This window comes from Balaenoptera musculus, chromosome 9 (assembly GCF_009873245.2).
Source record: "Balaenoptera musculus isolate JJ_BM4_2016_0621 chromosome 9, mBalMus1.pri.v3, whole genome shotgun sequence".
NCBI classification, from domain to species: domain Eukaryota; kingdom Metazoa; phylum Chordata; class Mammalia; order Artiodactyla; family Balaenopteridae; genus Balaenoptera; species Balaenoptera musculus.
The window spans coordinates 89,888,037-89,906,044 of NC_045793.1; the positions used below are offsets into that span (position 1 = coordinate 89,888,037).

Sequence of the window (18,008 nt, forward strand, 5' to 3'; positions counted from 1 at the left end):
CAGCTCCCCCCTTTCTCAGTCCCTTTAGTCGGCAGTCTCCGAGACAGCACCTTGGGCAGAACAAGGCGCCTGCTGTGAAGCTCAGGAAGCGATGCTGTCTGTCCACGAGGGCCGTTGTGCCACGGAGCCGCGTGCTGAATCACGCCCCCTCCCCCCGCTGCTCGGCTGGTCTCCCACCCGGGCGATCGGGCCTGACATCTGTTTAGCTCGGAGCTCACACAACACGGAGGCATGGCTGCGGGCCAGCGTGCCACGCTATACACTGTCAGAGGACTTCTGGATCACTCATATCCCGGGGATGGGCTCAAATTGAGTGAGCCGCCATGGAACATTATCTAATATTCCATTTTAGGCAGCTAGTTATGTAAATAGGCAATTCTCAAGGCTGGCAGGTGAGAGGATGAATTTTAAGAAGACAGAGCACAAAGGTGTATGTTTGCTCTTCGGAGTCTGTCACCTTAGCCCCACTTCCCTGCCATTTCTCCTGTAACGGATATGCATTTGATTTCTGTGCATTTCATGCTGGATGACCCTGTGTCTGGGGGGCGGTGGAGAACTCTGTCTGTGGGTCTGAAAAGATGAGATGAGATGAATAAGCTTTGTTTTGGTTCCTGAACTAGATGCCCTTTTCCTCCTTGCAGGGGGGCAGAATGTGAACACTTCAGCCCCCCAAGTCATTTCTGAGCTGAGAGTGAAGCCGACTTAGCTATCTGAATGCCAGATGGGCTAGAAGAGGCCTTAGACATGCCTGCAGACAATGGGGGACATGAAAGACGGGCTGGTTTTGCAGGTGAGGAGTCTTATCTGCCCACATGGCTGGCTGGCTCTCCCTTCCCTAAGATTCATTCACAGATCATTTCTTTGATCAATTTGTTCATGAAATTATTTCAGCAACCCCTCAGCCCCTGCCCCTCTGCTGACTTTGGAACAGGATCCCGCATGTTATTTATAGGCCTCTGCCAGTGAGAAGGGCACTCAGTAGTGGAGCACAATGCTTGAGACTTGAGACTTCAGCCCAGGACCACGTGCCTTCTTGGCCCGGGGAAGCGTGGGGTGGGACTTCAAGTCCCACGTGAGGGGAAACTGGAACAGTGGTTTTCAGTTAGACACCGAGTCACTGACAGTTCAGCCTTTGATGAGTGTTTCAATCACCGAGATATAGCTGCACTGCTGCTACTTTCTAGTTAATGGCAGTTCTCAAAGCACTCCCCTATCGCTGAAGAAGAGCACAAGAAGCCCTTGAAAAGTCAGCACACTAAGAAGCTGCAAAGATAGTACCTGGTGAAATCAGTGCTGCATTCCTGATTTCTTCCAAATGGTAAAAAACGCAAAGCCATGGGATATGGAATTCGTCCAGGCTCATTCCTTCACTCAATTTTAAAAGACACAAATTACAGAAAGCAGAGTCGCAAAGAGATATTTGTACACTTTGTTCATAGCAGCATTATTTACGGTGGCCAAAAGGTGGAAGCAACCTAAATGTCCACTGATGGATAAATGGATAAACAAAATGTGGTATATACATACAATGGAATATTATTCAGCCTTAAAAAGGAAGTTCTGACACACGGATAAACACTGAGGACGTTATGTTAAGTGAAATAGGTAAGTCAGAAAAAGGTGAATACTGTATGATTCCACTTGTAGGAGGCACCTAGAGTGGTCAAGTTCATAGAGACAGAAAGGAGAATGGTGGTTGCAGGGGAGTATCGAGTTCAGCGATACTGTTGAGTGGTTATTGAGTTGCAGTTTTGCAAGCTGAAGAGTCCTGGAGATTGGCTGCACAACAATGTGAATGTACTTAGTACTCCTGAACTGTACTTTAAACATGGTTAACATGGGAAATTTTGTGACGTGTATTTTACCATAGTCAAAAAAAAATTTTTTAATGTACAAACCAAAAAAAAAAAAAATCCCACAAATTACAAACTCATGTAACTTAAATTATACTTCAATATCCTGACTTTAAAAATACATAAGAGCCTGCTTAAAAAGCTCTTGTTGATTTATGTCACCCTTGTTTTGACCTGCAGACTTTAATTTCTTTAGAAAAAAGTTAAACTTCAAGTGTTGTTGTGAACACGTGAACTAGGAGCCAGGTGAGAAGATTCCCTAGCGCGTGTGTGGCCTCCTCTGATATAGTTCCTTGTGAAGCCAAGTGAGTTCAGGAAAGGAAGTTAGGACCTTCACGCTCCAGATCCAGCTCTTGCCCCACGAGCCGGTCTGAGTTGCATGCTGAGTACTCACGAGCTTAGCAGACAGAGCTATGATGTTGGGATAGAATGATCCAGAGCAATTACACCAACTGCAATAAGTTTAAACACCGAGTCAAGTGGTCCTCAGATGCTCACAGTACAGTCTGCGTTTCTCCCCTGAAGTCACGGTCCAACTGCAGCGAGTCCCTTAAGGCAGCTACGAGAGCACAGGTGCAGCAGGTCCAGCCACGGGAACAGTGCCACGTGACTTGCCTCTTTGCTGGTGATGCTTCTTCCTGACCGTGTGTTAGTGACTGAGCTTGAGCCAACCCAGCGAATACGTGTGACTGATCTCCTAATTTGGGATTTTCTCCACTACTTGAGCGTGGTCCACTCACACCCTCTACTGCCAACGCTTCCATAACTCCAGCTGGACTTCAATCCCAGTGCCCAGAGACAGGATGTGGAACTGGAGTCCATCAGAAACAAGAAGGGAAGGCTGATGCGTGGGCCTCTTGGACTGGAATGGGGGGTGTTAAGGAAAGCGTGTTTCAAAGGGCTCCGAAGACCAGGTGAGGAGCGGAGCCACGGAGTAAACACCCCTGAAGCCAGGTGAGCAACCACTTGGCAGTGGGAGGGGAAGGAAGATTGAGTTGCTGGGGTGGGAATTCTAAGGGTGTCCACTAGCTAGTGGAGAAGGGCTATAGACAGACAGTAGGAGAGACTGCGGACCATCTCTGATCCTTTTTTCTTTAGCATCCTTTCCTTCCCCCAAAGGCTTTGGGCTTCCCCTCTAAGGCGACCTGCTTATGGCCTGAGCTGAGAAGGTACTTCTGCTGGGTGTTAAGAGAAGACAGTGAAGCAGGAAGCTTAGTGATAGTAGCAAGGGTCACACACATCCTCAGGGGAAATGAGAGAGAGAGACAGAGACACAGAGACAGAGAGAGACAGAGAGACCTTCCTAGTTAACCTCACCACCCTCATTCCCCAGCATAAATGTCAGCCATTGGTCCAGCTGAGAATTTAGTCTCCTTTCTTCACTACTATTGGCAACAGCCCCCAGATCCCAAATAGATGAACAAGGAGCAAATGATCGCAAGAAGGTACCACACGATTTGGAAAGCCAGTCCCAGAGGTTTGATTTTTTTCAGGCCTGGCTAACGTAAGACACTACTGAGAGCCCCAGGTCCTGTTTCACTTACATACAGACCCCCGCATGTGTGAGGGAGGGCAGCTGCCCTGACACCATCATCTCAGGACTGCCTTCTCCTTTCTCCCATTGTCCCTTTTCCCACTCCCCTCCCTCCTCTGCCATCACCTCTCCCAGCCGATAAGTACAGTGTTCCAGCCCGGGCAGCAGACCCTGAATAACAGGCTCACTTTTTTTCCATTTGGAAAGAAGCCAAAAGATTCTGACCCCCTGCTGTCACAGCATCTCCCACTTTGTGTCAAATCACAGGAACTCCAGCACCTCCATGTGCTGCTAGGAGCTGGGAGGGGTGGAGAATTGGCAACACCCAGATGACTAAGCAATTTAGTAGCCTCTTTGCTTAGTTCCCCCTAAGTTTAAGAAAAGCCCCTCAAGTTCCTTCCCTTTCAATCTTAAGGGATGCACTTACACACTCACCGAGGTCTCACAGTTAGTTGCATTTATCAACTCACTATTGTCCAAGACGTGTCCCCACTCTTTACCTGCTGCTTTCATAATGCCTGTTTTGTTTGCTTGGGATGAACTCTCTCAGGGAGCCCAGGGCTGCAGCTTGTCCCCCTGCTGCGTCTAATATACTGGGAGCACTTATCTCCTTGCTGTCTCTGCGCCTCTGTCCCGGGTCCCCAGAAGGGGTTCCACGGCCGAGAACAGTCCCCCCTCATCTTCCTTGCTGAATCTACCTTGCTTCTTTATGGTGCTTCGGCTTGCCGGCGTCTTCTTCCTGGGTGCTTGGCCTGTCTGAATTTACCTTTCTGGACCAAGGAGAGTCCTCTGGCTCTAAGAAAAATGGTTCTCCTGGCACCAGGTAGATTCCCCTCCCCGCCCAGTGATGTCTGCAAAAGAGCAGAGGTGGAGAATCTTATGGTGCCGTTTCTAGGGCCACCAACGTGTTGTGGGGCCAGCTGCTCTCCCGCCAGCTATGCTTTCCTGGCGATCATGATTTATCCTTCCATCATCAACAGATAAGCCTTAAAAGAATGGTCCAGAAAATCTTTAGGCCTGCAGAAATCACTGCCAGCCCTGTTCCACTTAGCAGCACAGGGGAAAGATGGAGTTGACAGGCAGGAGCCTGAAGACATATGGTACTTGTGCTGTGGGTTACGTGTCTGAGGAGAGTTCTCAGCTGTCTGATTTCTTCCCACCAATCCCTTCGACCAAGGCCCATGAGCCCGTGTTTCTGGTCTGGCAGAGTTTTGAGCATCTCTGACTCACTGGCTGATCCTTGAAAGGGTCATCTCACCCAGCCTCTTGTCTTCCAAGAAGGGATAGTAGGTAAGTCATCCCAAATCAAAAGGAATTGACCTTATTTTAAAAGGCCCTCAGAGAAGGAATTCTATTTGGCTCTCTTGGATGCATTTTGGGGGCTGCTATCAGGCCAGTAAGCCAAATTTAGATTCTTTAAATTGAAGGGATACTTGGGACATTCTTGAAGTCTGGGAGTCAGGCAATCCCTAAGAATCAGCCTAAATAACAGAGCTACAAAGTCCTATTTTGGTACAATAGACACAGGAAGTGCTATATAAATCCTGACGAATGAATGCATAGTATTTTTTTCAATCTGGAAAAAGTTTGGGAGAACTTTCAGAAAGCCGATTTGTCAACACCTGAAGCAAACAGTAAACAGGGTAATCAACCACCGAGCACGGGAAATCAGGAAATCTGCCAGATTATTAATATTATTCTGCAGCTGAGTGTCAGGCCTGGTGGGCAGAGAGGAAGCACCATGCATAATCTCTCCTGGCCTTTGCACAGTTTTGGATGCCCTCCCACATAACACACCCTCAGCAAGCTGGCAAAATGTGGTTAGACCACACAGCTACTGGGGGTGAGTGGCCCTGGCAGCTGAGGTAAAAAAAGACTGGTTAGCAGGGTCTCGTGCCAGCCCAGGGTCGTACCCACAGGAGCCCGCAGGGGCCCATCGCTGGCCAAGAAGATTAAAGGGTGTCAAGAAGATTCATCAGTGACTTGGGTGATGGGTCAAGGTCTCATTCATCAATTGGGGGAAAAGGCGGTTAGTCGCTGGGAAGAATGATGTGGGACTTCTTTCCCTTAGGAGGAGGGGAGAAATGAACAAGCTGACTCTGACACATTGTAAACGTGGCCAGAGGCAAGTAAGATCAAATCAGGGAGAACAAGTAGGGCTGAGGTGGGGGTCTGTGCCTTGTCATTGTTCTGGTAAAGTAATAGCATGCGGAAGGTGTTGCAAGATAATTTCGGGTAATGGTTAGGAATACAGGCTTTGAAATCAGACAAACCTAGATCCAAATCCTGCCTTTTCTGTTGCTAGATGCATTACGGTGGGAAAGCCATCTGACTTCCGTGGGAATTAAAAAATTGCGGCCAGCCTGGCAAGTGGATGAGCGCTGGCCTCTGTTCCTCCTTACCTCCTTGGCAGGATGGCCTCGCAGTGCAAAGCCCAGGCAGGCACGTGAGGCTGCCCTGCCTGGCTCATCTCAGAATTTCACTACTCTGGCTTCAGTTTCCTTATCAGTAAAATGAAGGTCATGACAGATATTTGAAGTGAGGAACCGAGATAATACATATACAGTGCTTAGCATGGTGCTTGGGCACATAGTTGGTCCTCAATAAATTGCAGCAAAAACAAAAAGGGGGAGGGGATCACGCCGTCCCCTCTCCCTACTGCCCCTGATGCTTCTGGAGTGCAAGTCACTGTCACCATCAGAACTTTTTGTCCTCTTAGCCCTTCTGGTCCCATGATGGGGGGAGGGGTGGAAGAGGATGTGGGGGGCATGAGTGGAAGGTGGGTGGGAGCAGATGGCCCTCCATATTTCCCCAGAGTGGAGGACCACTTCTTGGGGGTGCAGAAGGGGAAAGACAGAGCCGAGTAAGAAGCCTTTTCAGCCTCAATCCCTTTCCAGGAGCCCTCAGCCCTACTTCACAATCCCACCTGCTTCTCTGTCTCTAGTCTCCGAGGCACTGCCCAAGCCTGGACTAGTGGTGAAAGCTCCCACCTGCATACACATTCTAGAAGAGTGAGGGGAACTCCAGCCTCCTCTCAGACGAACGTGTAGTCTCCTGCAACCCTGACCTGTGTGAGGCAATGGGGGTCCTTGCTGGCCCTAAGACGCCTTCTGGAAGAAGAACTGTATGTGCCCCCTTCTAGGCTGCTCCACATTCCCTGGAAGCAGGAAGTCCCAGCATCAGCCTCTGTTTAGTGTCTCCCGCACTTCTGTTAATCAGGGCTTCCCAAGGCACGGAGCTCAGAAGGTGGTCTCCGAATCCAATGAGAGATCAATGGGCACTAAATGCCCTGACATTCCTGGGGAGTCATAATACCCCAAGATTGTGGGAAAAATCAGCAAGCCAGAGGAGAGAGGAAGATAACGAAGGGAAAACAGAGTCCTGGCACAGTAGGGTACGTGAAGCGGGACAGGCTGTCTCCGGAGTGCACTGGGGACCAGCCTGCCTGCAGGGGTGCAGCCTCGGGCAGTGAGTCCGGGTGGAATTTAAGACAAGCCCAGACCAAACCAACCATACCTGCTCAGTGCCTTTCCTTCCACGTATGAGAACGAAAAGCCTCACAATGAAAATGAGTACCCAGTGAAATTCTCATCAAGGCATAAACGGTATCAAGGGCCTTGGAGGGCAGGATTTGAGATGAAAGAGATCAGGAAGCAAGTGGATTCTGGAGGGAGCGCTGGTGCAGGGCAGAACGGAGCCCCCAGCGCCGGCCCGGTCCAGACTCGGCTCAGGAGCTGCCAGTGGGCGCGCTCCCGCCTGCAGCCACCAGAGGTCATCGGCTCCCGCTGCTGGAGCTACAAGCTACCCTGCCTGCCGGGCCTACCCCTCGCCTTCCAGAGCCCGCGCAGCCAGCACGTTCACTGCCTCCCTCAAGCCCTGCAGCCAACACCGCCCCAGAGGGAGAGACGGGACCCTCACAGAACATCTTCCATCCCCCTGCCAGGGAAGGCGGGGAACCGGGACCGGGGCTCAGGCCCTCAGCTTTTGCTTTCAGGAAGCTTGTTCTGAGCATAGCATCCCTGGCTGCCGTCAGCGCCCCGGCCTCTGCTCCCAGCTTCTTTCACAGGACCACTTCCCCAGGAAGCATCTTTCCTCTCAACCTCTTCCTCCTTCTCCGTATTGGAATCCAGAACTGGGCAGGCAGCCCCGCACCCAAACCACCTCCATCCATAAGGCCGAGCCCTACGGCAAACTCAGGAAATGCTTTGCCCCAAATTAAATACACTTTGTGTTTTTAAAAAGCTCCACGTTAACAACATCACCATCCAGTTGGAGATCTTCCCCCACGCTGTCACCCTTCCTGCGTTACCACTTCAGGCCTCGCCGTCACCGTCATCGCGGCTTGCCTGAACCTGTATCGAAATCCCATCATCATCCGGCCTCTCTCTGTGCTCAATCCATCTCCACCAATGCAAATCCGACCCTGCTATCATCCTGCTGCTTAGAAGACACTGTGGGCTCCCCACTGCCCCGGGGACCAAGTCCAACCTCGCAGCTGGCCCCCGACGGTTCCCGCCCCGGTTCCCGCCCCGGGCACCTTCTCCCAGCGCCTCGCGGGACTCTAGCTCCTGGAACACTGTGTCCGCTCGCCTGGCTCTGGGCCTTTGCGTGGGTGGGCAGTTCCTCCTGCTGCTGTGCCCGCCTCCCTCCTCAGGGTGAACACACCCCCATCTGCCCTGATCCGGATGACGGGTCCTCTCCTCCCTCAGTGCTGGCTGTGCCTTCCTTGGTCTTTCTGCCACACTTATCACAACAAAGAGCAAGGTTTTCGTTCTAAGACTCTGTGGCCTGGCCAGACCATGAACTACCTGAGGGCGGGGAGCTGGACCAAGTGCATACATCACTCTGGAGTTATCCCAGCGACATACATACTATTTAGCACTTAGGCTCAATCAGTGTTTGATGACTGAGTCAATGTTTGCAGTGAAGGTTAAATCACATAACACAATACGAAGCAAACCAGCTCTCCACCAGCACAAATGCTTTAGGAAAGGACCAGCCTGCAGCTGTCTCTCTTCTTGGTAGAGGAGCCATGGCAATGACAAAACTGTGGGGGTGTTGTCGACCTCCCCGCATCCCTCATGCCTCTCACTCGCCCTTGCCATGCAGGCGCTGGGCGGTAGGCTGCGCCCACACGGGAGGTCGTGTTTCCTCCTCACCCTTAATTTATAGATGAGCAACCTGAGGCTTAGAAAGGTTGACCCAGGGCATTCGTTCAGCAAAGTGAAGGGCGAGAAAGGGGTTGAACTTCAGGGAGCTCTAAGGGCGGGGATCTTTATCACAACCCCAGCTCCACCCCTGTCCAGCTGTGTGTGCCACCTCAGGGAGCCACTTCATCTGTTTCCTCATCTCATCACCGAGTAGCCTTGAGGCTCAAGAGGGAGTGGGGCTATTGGGATTTCCCTGGCGGTCCGGTGGTTGGGACTCTGCGCTCTCACTGCTGAGGGCCTGGGTTCGATCCCTGGTTGGGGATCTAAGATCCCACAAGTCTCCCGGTGCTGCCAAAAAAACAACAACAAAAAACAAACAAAAAGAAACCGAAAAAAAGGGAGTGGGGCTGTGAAGGCATCTAAAAATGACAATGTGCTCTGCAGATATGAAGGACCATGGTTACCAACCTTCATGGCTCAGACTCTCTCTCTCCAGTCATGCCACTTCTTTTCTCTCCCCAGCTGTCATAGCCTGTATTTTCCTTCCTTAGACTCTGGTCTCTATTTTTGAGCACTTCTGTGACTTGACAAGGTCAGCTGAGTTTACACCCAAGGAGCTGTCCATTGTTCTTCTGAAACTCAGGGAACAGGCAGCACTTAGATGCTTAAGCTCCAGATGCCTCCCTGTCCTGGCAGGGACATTATCCCCTCTGGATGCCTGAATATCCTAACCTGCCTCCCTTCCATCCTCGTACCCACCTGCCCTTTCTATTCTGTGGCTCATCACAGTAACCTCTGGCTGCTCCTTCAGTCCACCCACCCTCCCTCCCTCCTCCTCTGCCCCACTCCTTCCCCCTTGATACCCACACCTGTACCACTAGGGGCAAAAACTGCCCTCAGAATGTGCCCCCCTCATCTCGTGTGTGAGGGGCTGGATCTGTAAGTGGGAGTCCAGGGAGGGACTTCTGTGGAATGCCACGCCACCTCCTCACTTCCCTTCTGACCAGGGTTTTCCTCATATGGTCAAGCGCATCCTGGGACACGACACGCAGGGCCTGTGCTATGGTCATGACTGTAACTGCTGCCTCTAATCGAAAAGAAAATACCTTTCCCTTCTTGCCAGAGCACAGAGGGTTTTTCCTTTTTATCACCCAGGACCTAGTTCTCTCTTCCTAACTCTAATAAATTGTAACGGAGAAAAAGAATTCCATGATGGAAAATGGCACCCTGATTTCTCCTCGAGAACTCAAAAAATCATTATTTATACCTGTTGCTTCCTTTAGCATCTCTGTGAGCAAGGAGAAGGAGCAGTTGTACCTCACAGACCTTTTCCTTCGTTCACTCACTCATCGTACATTCGTTTGTGAAATATCTGCTGGACACCAGATTCCATGCTAAAAAATGGGCATGCAGCAGAGGGCAGGGGAGGATAGAGGTGCAAACAAGTACCATGTATGACGGTACCTGTTATAGTGGTATCTTGAGTGTTAATGGGAGCTTAGAAGAAGGAGCACCTCAGTCTGTATAAAAAGTCCAGGAAGGCTTCATGGAGGAAGTGATGCTCACGCAGAGATTTTAAGTATGTGTAGGGACAGGCAAGGAGGCCACTCCCGGTAGGGGAAACAGCACACGAGGAGCTACAATGAGATCGGGACACCTGGAAAATGAAATGAAGGGCTTAATACACTGGCAGTAGGTGTTGGACAGGTGGGAAATGCCAGATCATATATCTACCTCCAAAGGGGTTGAGCTTCTGTGGGCAAACAACCGAGGGCCACTGAAGAATACTGAGCAGGGCAGGGGCACCGCACGAACCCTGCTGAGGGAACTGGGGTGGTCAGAGCGGTTAGGTCACCTGGTGGGTCTGCTGCAGCCCTTTGGGTCTCTAGAATTTTCCAGCCTCAGCCAAAGTCCTGAGGTCACTCCCTACGTCCTGTGGGAGCCACCGATACTGAGCCGTGGTCTTGCCCCCAGTTCACGCCAACACCAGGTAACAGCCCTAAGCCAGCCTCGTTTCTCCCACGGCGCCACGCCGTTATCACTCCCTTCTCCATAAGGCGGCGGGAGAGCTTCCAGAGCGCTCCTACCGCACAGCCTCCGCCGCCCAGGAGCACACGCCTCCCATCCTGAACACCCACAGGAGCCCTGCCTCTGTGAGAAGGGGGCCCCTCCTCCACCCGCCGCCGGGCACACGCGAGGAGACCCGGGAGCTTGCCGATTTTTCTCGTGCTCTGGTTCGTTTTCCTTCCGGAGCGGCAGGCTCATCTTCTGCATTTTTAATAGCTGAGCACATTTAGCATTCAGCGCACAGTGGGCTGATAAGGCCCGAAGAGAAGGCAGCAAGCCATGCAGGGGAGGAAAACCTCCTCCCTGCTCCCGCCCACATCAGTGGCTTTGCGGATTTGAGCTCCCCCATCGCCCAACGCGCTGCACCAGGGTGGCTGAAGCGGCAGCAGGTGGGCAAGTCAGACCGGCTGATGCAGACCCCGTGCAAGGAGCTGGTTCTCCGGATGAGCAGCGACTCATAAGAAAAGTCTGAGACGCTCGTCTGAGCTCAGAAAGAGCCAGTCGTAATTCCCTCTCGACTTCCACCTGGGAAGTCTTACCCACCTCCCTCCACCTTTACGGGCTCCAAGGGTATTCTCTGGCCTCTGGCTCCCCCAGGGGTGGTCCCCATGGGCAGGACGGTGAATTAGTGGAGAGGGGCTCTGAGAGCCTGGGAGCTGGGCGAACCGTGGGTGCTGCTAGGCAGATCTGCAGGGGACAAGGCTGGCAGCGCAGGGATGCTCTGTTTCCCCCTTTCTTCTAATGCAGTTACTTTTTAACCTCTCCAGGCACAGAAGGGAGAAAACAACAAACCCACGGACCATTTAACCTTATGTGAGACGGCAGGAGGCGGGCCTGAACTTAGGAGCGGCGTTTTATGGCCGGGGACACGTGAATTTGAGCTACTTGGAAAAGGGCGTGTTGCTAACCTGCTGTGAATCTCATCTAAAGGCCACGGCCCACCACCTGCAGGCACGGCTTATGCTTTGGCCTTTAGATGCAGAGCTCCTGGAAGCAGGGAACAGAGTTTGGGCAGGGGGTTCTCTACATGGCCAAACTGGGTCCTCTGGGTCTGCTCCCACCAAACCCCTGGCAGCAGCAGGCGAATGTGAGAAAGCAGGAGAGTTCCTTCCACCCTGGAATTTAGCAACTCCTGTCAGGGAGGACAGCATTAAAGAGACCCAAGGAGCCACCTTCACACACCTGTGAATCAAAGAACCAGAGGGTTCACCTGGCTCAGGTGTCCAGATTTGTGCTGTCTGATCCAAGAGCCACTAGCCATTTGTGGCTACTGAGCACTTACGATGTGGCTGAGGAGCTGAACTTTAATTTTTATTTAATTTTAATTCATTATAATTTAAAAATAGGTACTTGATTCAGTTATAAGAAAATGTTTTAAGTATGTTTTGGAACAACTTAGAATGCAAATCTATTTTATAATCGCTGTTTTTTTTTTTTTTTTTTAATGAAGTCTAAGTATGGATCAAGTATTTCCAGTGATAATTTAGTGTCCAAGTTGAGATGTGCGGTAAGTATAAAACACACACAGGATTTTGAAGACTTAAGAAAAAAAAAAAAAAAAAAGAACAATCTATCTCACTGATTATATATTGAAATAATACTGTGGTTATATTAGGCTTAATAAAACATATTGCTCAAAATTCATTTCACTTGTTTCTGATCACTTTCTCCAGCGCGGCTACTAGAAAATTTTAAATTACATGTGTGGTGCACATTACATGTGATTGGACACTGCCAGTCTAAACAATTCTAGATAAAGGGCTAACCATCTCCAGGAATGGAAATCTTATGATGCTTTCCAATGGTCAGATCCATTTCATTCAATTCAACAAATATTTACTGACAACGGGACTGTGTTTGCTGAGTGTGAGGACCTGCCATGTGAGAGGCCCCGCAATTACCGCGGAGTAGAAGGAATACAGAGGTCTAATCTACAGCACCACAGAATGAGCCACGGGTGAGGCAAAGATGCAGTGCAGCGGGGACTAAAAGGAGATGCTAGTGTACCAGGTGGCTGGCAACAAGGAAGAGAATAAAAGAGAGAAAGGCTTTGAGAAGAAGGTGGTCCCTGGGATGGGCAGTGAGGAGCAGTCGGGGTTTGGGCCAGGAGAGAAGGGACGGGATGCTGCGGAAGGAACCCCGCTTCCTCCGGTTCCTCCCCTCCTCGGGCCCCATTCTCCAGGGCCTGCCCTTGGCTCCCGCTCTTCTTAAGCCACATATCTTCCCGGGAATCCCCATCTGTATCACGGCTTCAATGCCCGTGTCTACGCCGACAACTCTCAAATCTCCATCCCCAGCCCGTGCCTCTCTCCCGACCTCTGGGACCAAACACTCAAGGCCCAGGGGACATCTCCATGTAGGTATTTCTCAGATACTTCAAACTCCATGGACTCCCCGGCTGAACTCATCCTCTCCTCCCCTCCCTAGACTCTGGCCCTTTCTGTCCTTCTCTTGAGGAAGTGGCAGGACCAGTCACCCAGCTGTCCAAGCCAGGAACATTACCCTAAACACTTCCCTTGCATTACGAGCCCTAATACAACCAGCCCCAAAGTCCTGTGGGGTTTTCCTCAGCACCTCTCCCACCTGGCCCCTTCCACACACGTCCACTACCGCTGCCTGGGTCCGGGCTGTCACCACGCCCCACCTGGGTTATGCAATAGCACCCTCACTCTTCTGGCTGCTTTTTGAGTGGCCCCTCATGCCATCATTTATACTGCTTTCGGGGGGTCTTAGTACAATTGAAAACTGCTCCTCTAACAGCTCCATGCAGCTTTCAGGGTGAAGCCCAAATTCCTGAATTTAGCTCATACAGCAGAACTTTATAACCTGGCCCTCATTCACCTACTCAGTTTCATCTCCTGCCTCTCCCGACAGCCAAGTACTTCTGCCTGTTCTGTTCCCCTTGCCTGGAACACCCTCCCCATTTTCTTAAAAAAAAAAAAGTTTTTTAAAAATTGTGTTTAAAAAAAAAAATCTATCTATCTATCTCAATCATAAGATTTACCATTCTAATCCAGTTTTCTTTGTGTAGGTTATTCCTATTTATCCTTCAAATTCAGCTCAAGTGTGACCTCTTCTGAAAAACCTTTTCTGAGTCCTCAGCCTGGATTAGGTGCCCTTCTGCTGTGCTACCAATATCTTAGCTCTTATCACGTTGTATTCTGTGTTAGCTTATGTCTCTTTTTACAGACTCCCTAGGACAGTGTGTGTGTCTTATTTAATTTTGTATTCAAGGGTGCAGTGTACAATTGTGCAGGTTATGGACTGCACTAGATGCCTGGCTGAGGAAATGAGTAAGAAATGAAGACCATTAGCCAATTGTGCACTCTGGTCCAGGCCCGGATACACCAGGCCTTTTTCTAACTTGCACAGAGGTGCCATAGGTGCCAAGCCCTGTATATCTTCAGGGCTTGTTATAGAGCTGGCACATAGTATTATAGTAGGTGCTCATTAAATGTTAAATTGAATAAAGACGACGGATGGTTTAGGCAAAGGGACCAGGGGAAGACATGGTGGGGAAGCTGGAGTAATGGGATGTTACTGAATGATCAAGATTGGATTAGGGGGGTTTGCAGTCAGTTTTTAGAGGGTCCTTATAGATACACCTCCTTCTAGATGTAGGTGCTTGGCTTTTAAAGGGGAACTCAGGGCTTCCCTTGTGGCGCAGTGGTTGAGAGTCTGCCTGCCGGTGCAGGGGACACGGGTTCGAGCCCTGGTCTGGGAGGATCCCGCGTGCCGCGGAGCAGCTGGGCCCGTGAGCCACAATTGCTGAGCCTGCACGTCTGGAGCCTGTGCTCCGCAACAAGAGAGGCCACAATAGTGAGAGGCTCGCGCACCGCAATGAGGAGTGGCCCCCGCTTGCCGCAACAAGAGAAGGCCCTCGCACAGAAACGAAGACCCAATGCAGCCATAAATAAATAAATAAATAAATAAATAAATAAATAAATAAGGGGAACTCAGCTCTGGTTCTGCTTTTTTTTTTTCCCTTTGTGCACCCATTGGAATAGATTCTACAGTATATAAAGGGCTGAGAACCTAACTCTTAATTCAGTAGACAGTCAGGAACCTTGGAGAATTTTCGAGGATGGTGTCTTAAAAATCACAAAATATTCAGGCTTGAAAAATAGACTCAGAGAAGTTAAGTGACTTGTTCAGGGTCACACAGAAAGTTAGTGGCCGAGCTGGGCCTTGAACTGGCTTTCCTTGCCCCTCCAGTGCTCCTTCTTCCACAGCGCCCTTTGGGGAAGGCTCCCTGAACTGAGGCGGGCCCTGGAAGCCCCCAAACCAAATCTTCCCAGCCCTCCAATATGAGTCCCCAGTGACGGTGCGCAGGGGATGGGCTGAGCGGAGGTGAGAACAGGCAGGAGGCTGGTGCAGTCAACGCCCAGCCTCACGCGGCGTGCCTCCCTTGATCTGCCTGATATCTACCTACTTGAAGTTAGGTAAATTGCCCAGGAGCTTTCTGCTCTTCACACAAGGCCAGTGCTCTAGTTTTTGGAGGCCTTTTTTCATAAGGGCTCATTTCCCTTCTTGCAATCCTTTTGGTTGCTTTTCTTTGGACCCTGGCTAGTTTTTTCAGATTCTTTCAAAACCACCTTCTGCCTCTAGCTGATAGGGGCCTTGCGCATAGCAGGGCTTAGTAAGTGCGTGTTGAGCTGGTGTGAGCCGAACGTGGAGGATGACCTAACCTGAGCGGTCTCCCTTGAAGCCTTGCCTCCTGGGAGAATTCTTGGTGCTGCATCTCACCCTCCTGGGACCATGTTTATCAGTTATCATTTATTGCATTCATGCTATGATCTTCCATGACCCCCGAGTCTCCTTCTGACTTACTCCCCATGAGCCCCCTGCCCAGCTTTCCTCATTTAGTTGCTCTATAGCTCATTTCTAGACTCTGAATAAACGGCTTTATCCTTTTCCATTTTCAACTTCAGTCTGAGTCTGAAGAGCCATTTCCCTACTTTTTTCCAGACTGGGCTTCTCAACCTGTCTTCCTGGTTATAGGAGCTCTGTCCTTTGGCACACGTGATAATAATGATAACAATAACATTATCATCAAATATTCATTGAACGTGTTCCCTGCTCCAGACATCACGCTTCCTGCTTTTATAAAAATTAGTTCACTTCATCCTCACAAAGATCCTGTGGGGTAGAGATATCAGTAACCACATTTTACAGATGAGGAAAACCGAGGCACACCAAGATCAAGCCATTTGCCCAAGGTCACCCACCTGAGATCTGTATATAGGCAGTGATACAGGAAGCGCTTACATCAGGACACCAGACGCTGCCTTGGCAAACAACCTTTCAGGGGCTCTCCGAGGTCACCATAAGAAGGACACTCACGCTACCAGCAGGCAGGCCCAGAGGCCACCAACTGTCACTCTCAGGCTAGGTCTTCCCTAAGCAGCTATGTCCTCTTACAGCATGGAGATCCTAACACTCGAGAGAACCAAGCTCGTCCGTGAGCCCTGGCTGCGTGACAGGTGCCTCCCCTCCTTGACAGCCACGTCTAAACCTTTCCTCTCTGTCACAAGAGGCCCCTTAGTTGATCGGGCATAATTAGCTCTTTACAAAGTCATCAAAATTGCCCGCGTGCAGTGACAAACCAATCGATGGATGATTTTAGTCCACGGCTTTCCCAGCTATGAACGTAAGTGTAATTAAACGTAAGAAAGTGTAAGAAACGTAAGAAGTGTAAGAAGACATCTTCTGCAGCATGAATTAACAGAAGATGCTTTCTCTTTAGATATATAAACGAACAGAGTCCACACTTATCCCCTGTCTGCCTTCACGAGGCCAGCAAGGTAAGGCTAGAGGCTCCGTACTAAGCCGGTCCCTAAGGGTTCCAAGTTGGGTCCTTGGCATTTGAAGATACTCATCTTCTGTCTCCTGTGCTCATTTTCACTTTGGTTTCCTATCTGTCCATTCCACAGGTAACCTTTTCTGACTTCTCGGTAAAGACGGAGATAAAAAAGTGAATTAAACGCCTCTGATTTTTCACAGTCACCTGCCACCAGCCCTCTCCCACCCCATCACGTCGCAGGCAGCGACATCCCCTTTGGATTTCCTTCCTTCCTTCCGTCCTCAGCTCCCAATTACCTGCCTCTGCTGGCAGCTCCTTCACGGAGTGCAGGCCAGGCTGCTCGCGATGGGAAGCTCTGAGGGGGGCCTGCCTTCCAGGGCCCTGGGGCAGCACCAGGGCCTCACTCCCTGCGGGGCAGACTGCGGTGCTTTTGATTATTTATACCAACACTTCTGTTCACTGGGGTGGAACATTGAGAGGTGACCGTATAACCGAGGAATATTTCCCTGTTTCCCTCTTCTTAGACACAACTTGCCTCAGCTCTCAGGAGCAGAAAAAATTCCCCTGTCGGGCAGATAGTCCTTTAAGGTGCCCCGTTTCTCCTGGTATTTAGGTTTCTCATCCCCTCATTCTGGTTTTCTGTCCCTTCCCTCCCCACTTCCCCAAATTCCTGGACATGATGCCCAGGAACAAAGCCGCTGGGTAAACACTGGTTCCTGTGGTGACAGGGACAAGCAGCGAGGACAGACGGCTGCCAGCACCCGACACTCACCATGCTTTGTCCCTTGATCCCTTCGCTGAAAAGATTGTGTGCTGTTTGCTGCTGGAGGTTAGGAGATTGTCTTTGGGCGTTTTGAATGGCTTTGAGGAGCTGCTGGCAGAGGTATGGCCGCTGAGACAGGCTTTTGTTTTCACCTGTACTAGTGATGTCCGGGCATTGGAGGGTGGCGACGCCGGAGAGGGAGAAGGTCTACACATTGAACCGTGTCTTCTCTCTACAGGGGGAGAAAGAACAGAACTCAGCACACCATCTGTAGCAAGTGAGTCACATGCATAGCCGTGTACATTACAGGCAAAGAGGAGAGTGCTGATCTTGCAGTGTCGGTCCCCGAAGCCTCAGTTCTGACTATGGTTTGCTTGACATCATATCCCACCAACACTGTTGATCCCAAATCAACAGTGATTACCTTCTGAACTTCTGTATCAAGTGGCAAGCTGAACTCGCACTACAGTTTTCGCGGGAGGCATTTACCAGGCGATCCTCCTGCAAGACCACGGCCACAGGACTAGTAGAGGGGATGCCCGGTGTCCTGGGAACGTAGTGAGAGAACCACACAGCCCAAGCCATCCCCAGACAGCCACTCAGAGGCCACATGGTCCCTCGGGGCAGTGGGGAGGGTAGGACTTCTCAGATAACAAATAGCAGTTTCTCGAACCTGACCCCTAGCAGGAGCACTTAAGTCACAAGGACTTGTGACATTCAGCAGGGCTGAATGAAGGGGCCTTCTAGATCCAGAAGGTGGCCCAGCATCTGTCCACACGCCCCTGTGGCCTCTCCAGGGCTCACTGAGGTCCAGGGCCACAGGTGCCGGGTCAGGACA

General features: G+C 50.7%; 1 protein-coding gene across 3 annotated transcripts in view; it reads right to left on the reverse strand.

Moving 5' to 3' along the window:
• ATXN7L1 (ataxin 7 like 1) overlaps positions 1–18,008 on the reverse strand; it is a 233,906-nt gene that overhangs the window by 34,032 nt on the left and 181,866 nt on the right. For all 3 annotated transcript variants that reach the window (XM_036863172.1, XM_036863170.1, XM_036863171.1), the window contains exon 4: positions 17,180–17,402. In XM_036863172.1, the coding sequence (XP_036719067.1) occupies positions 17,180–17,402 (223 nt within the window). The remainder of the gene's footprint in view (positions 1–17,179; positions 17,403–18,008) is intronic.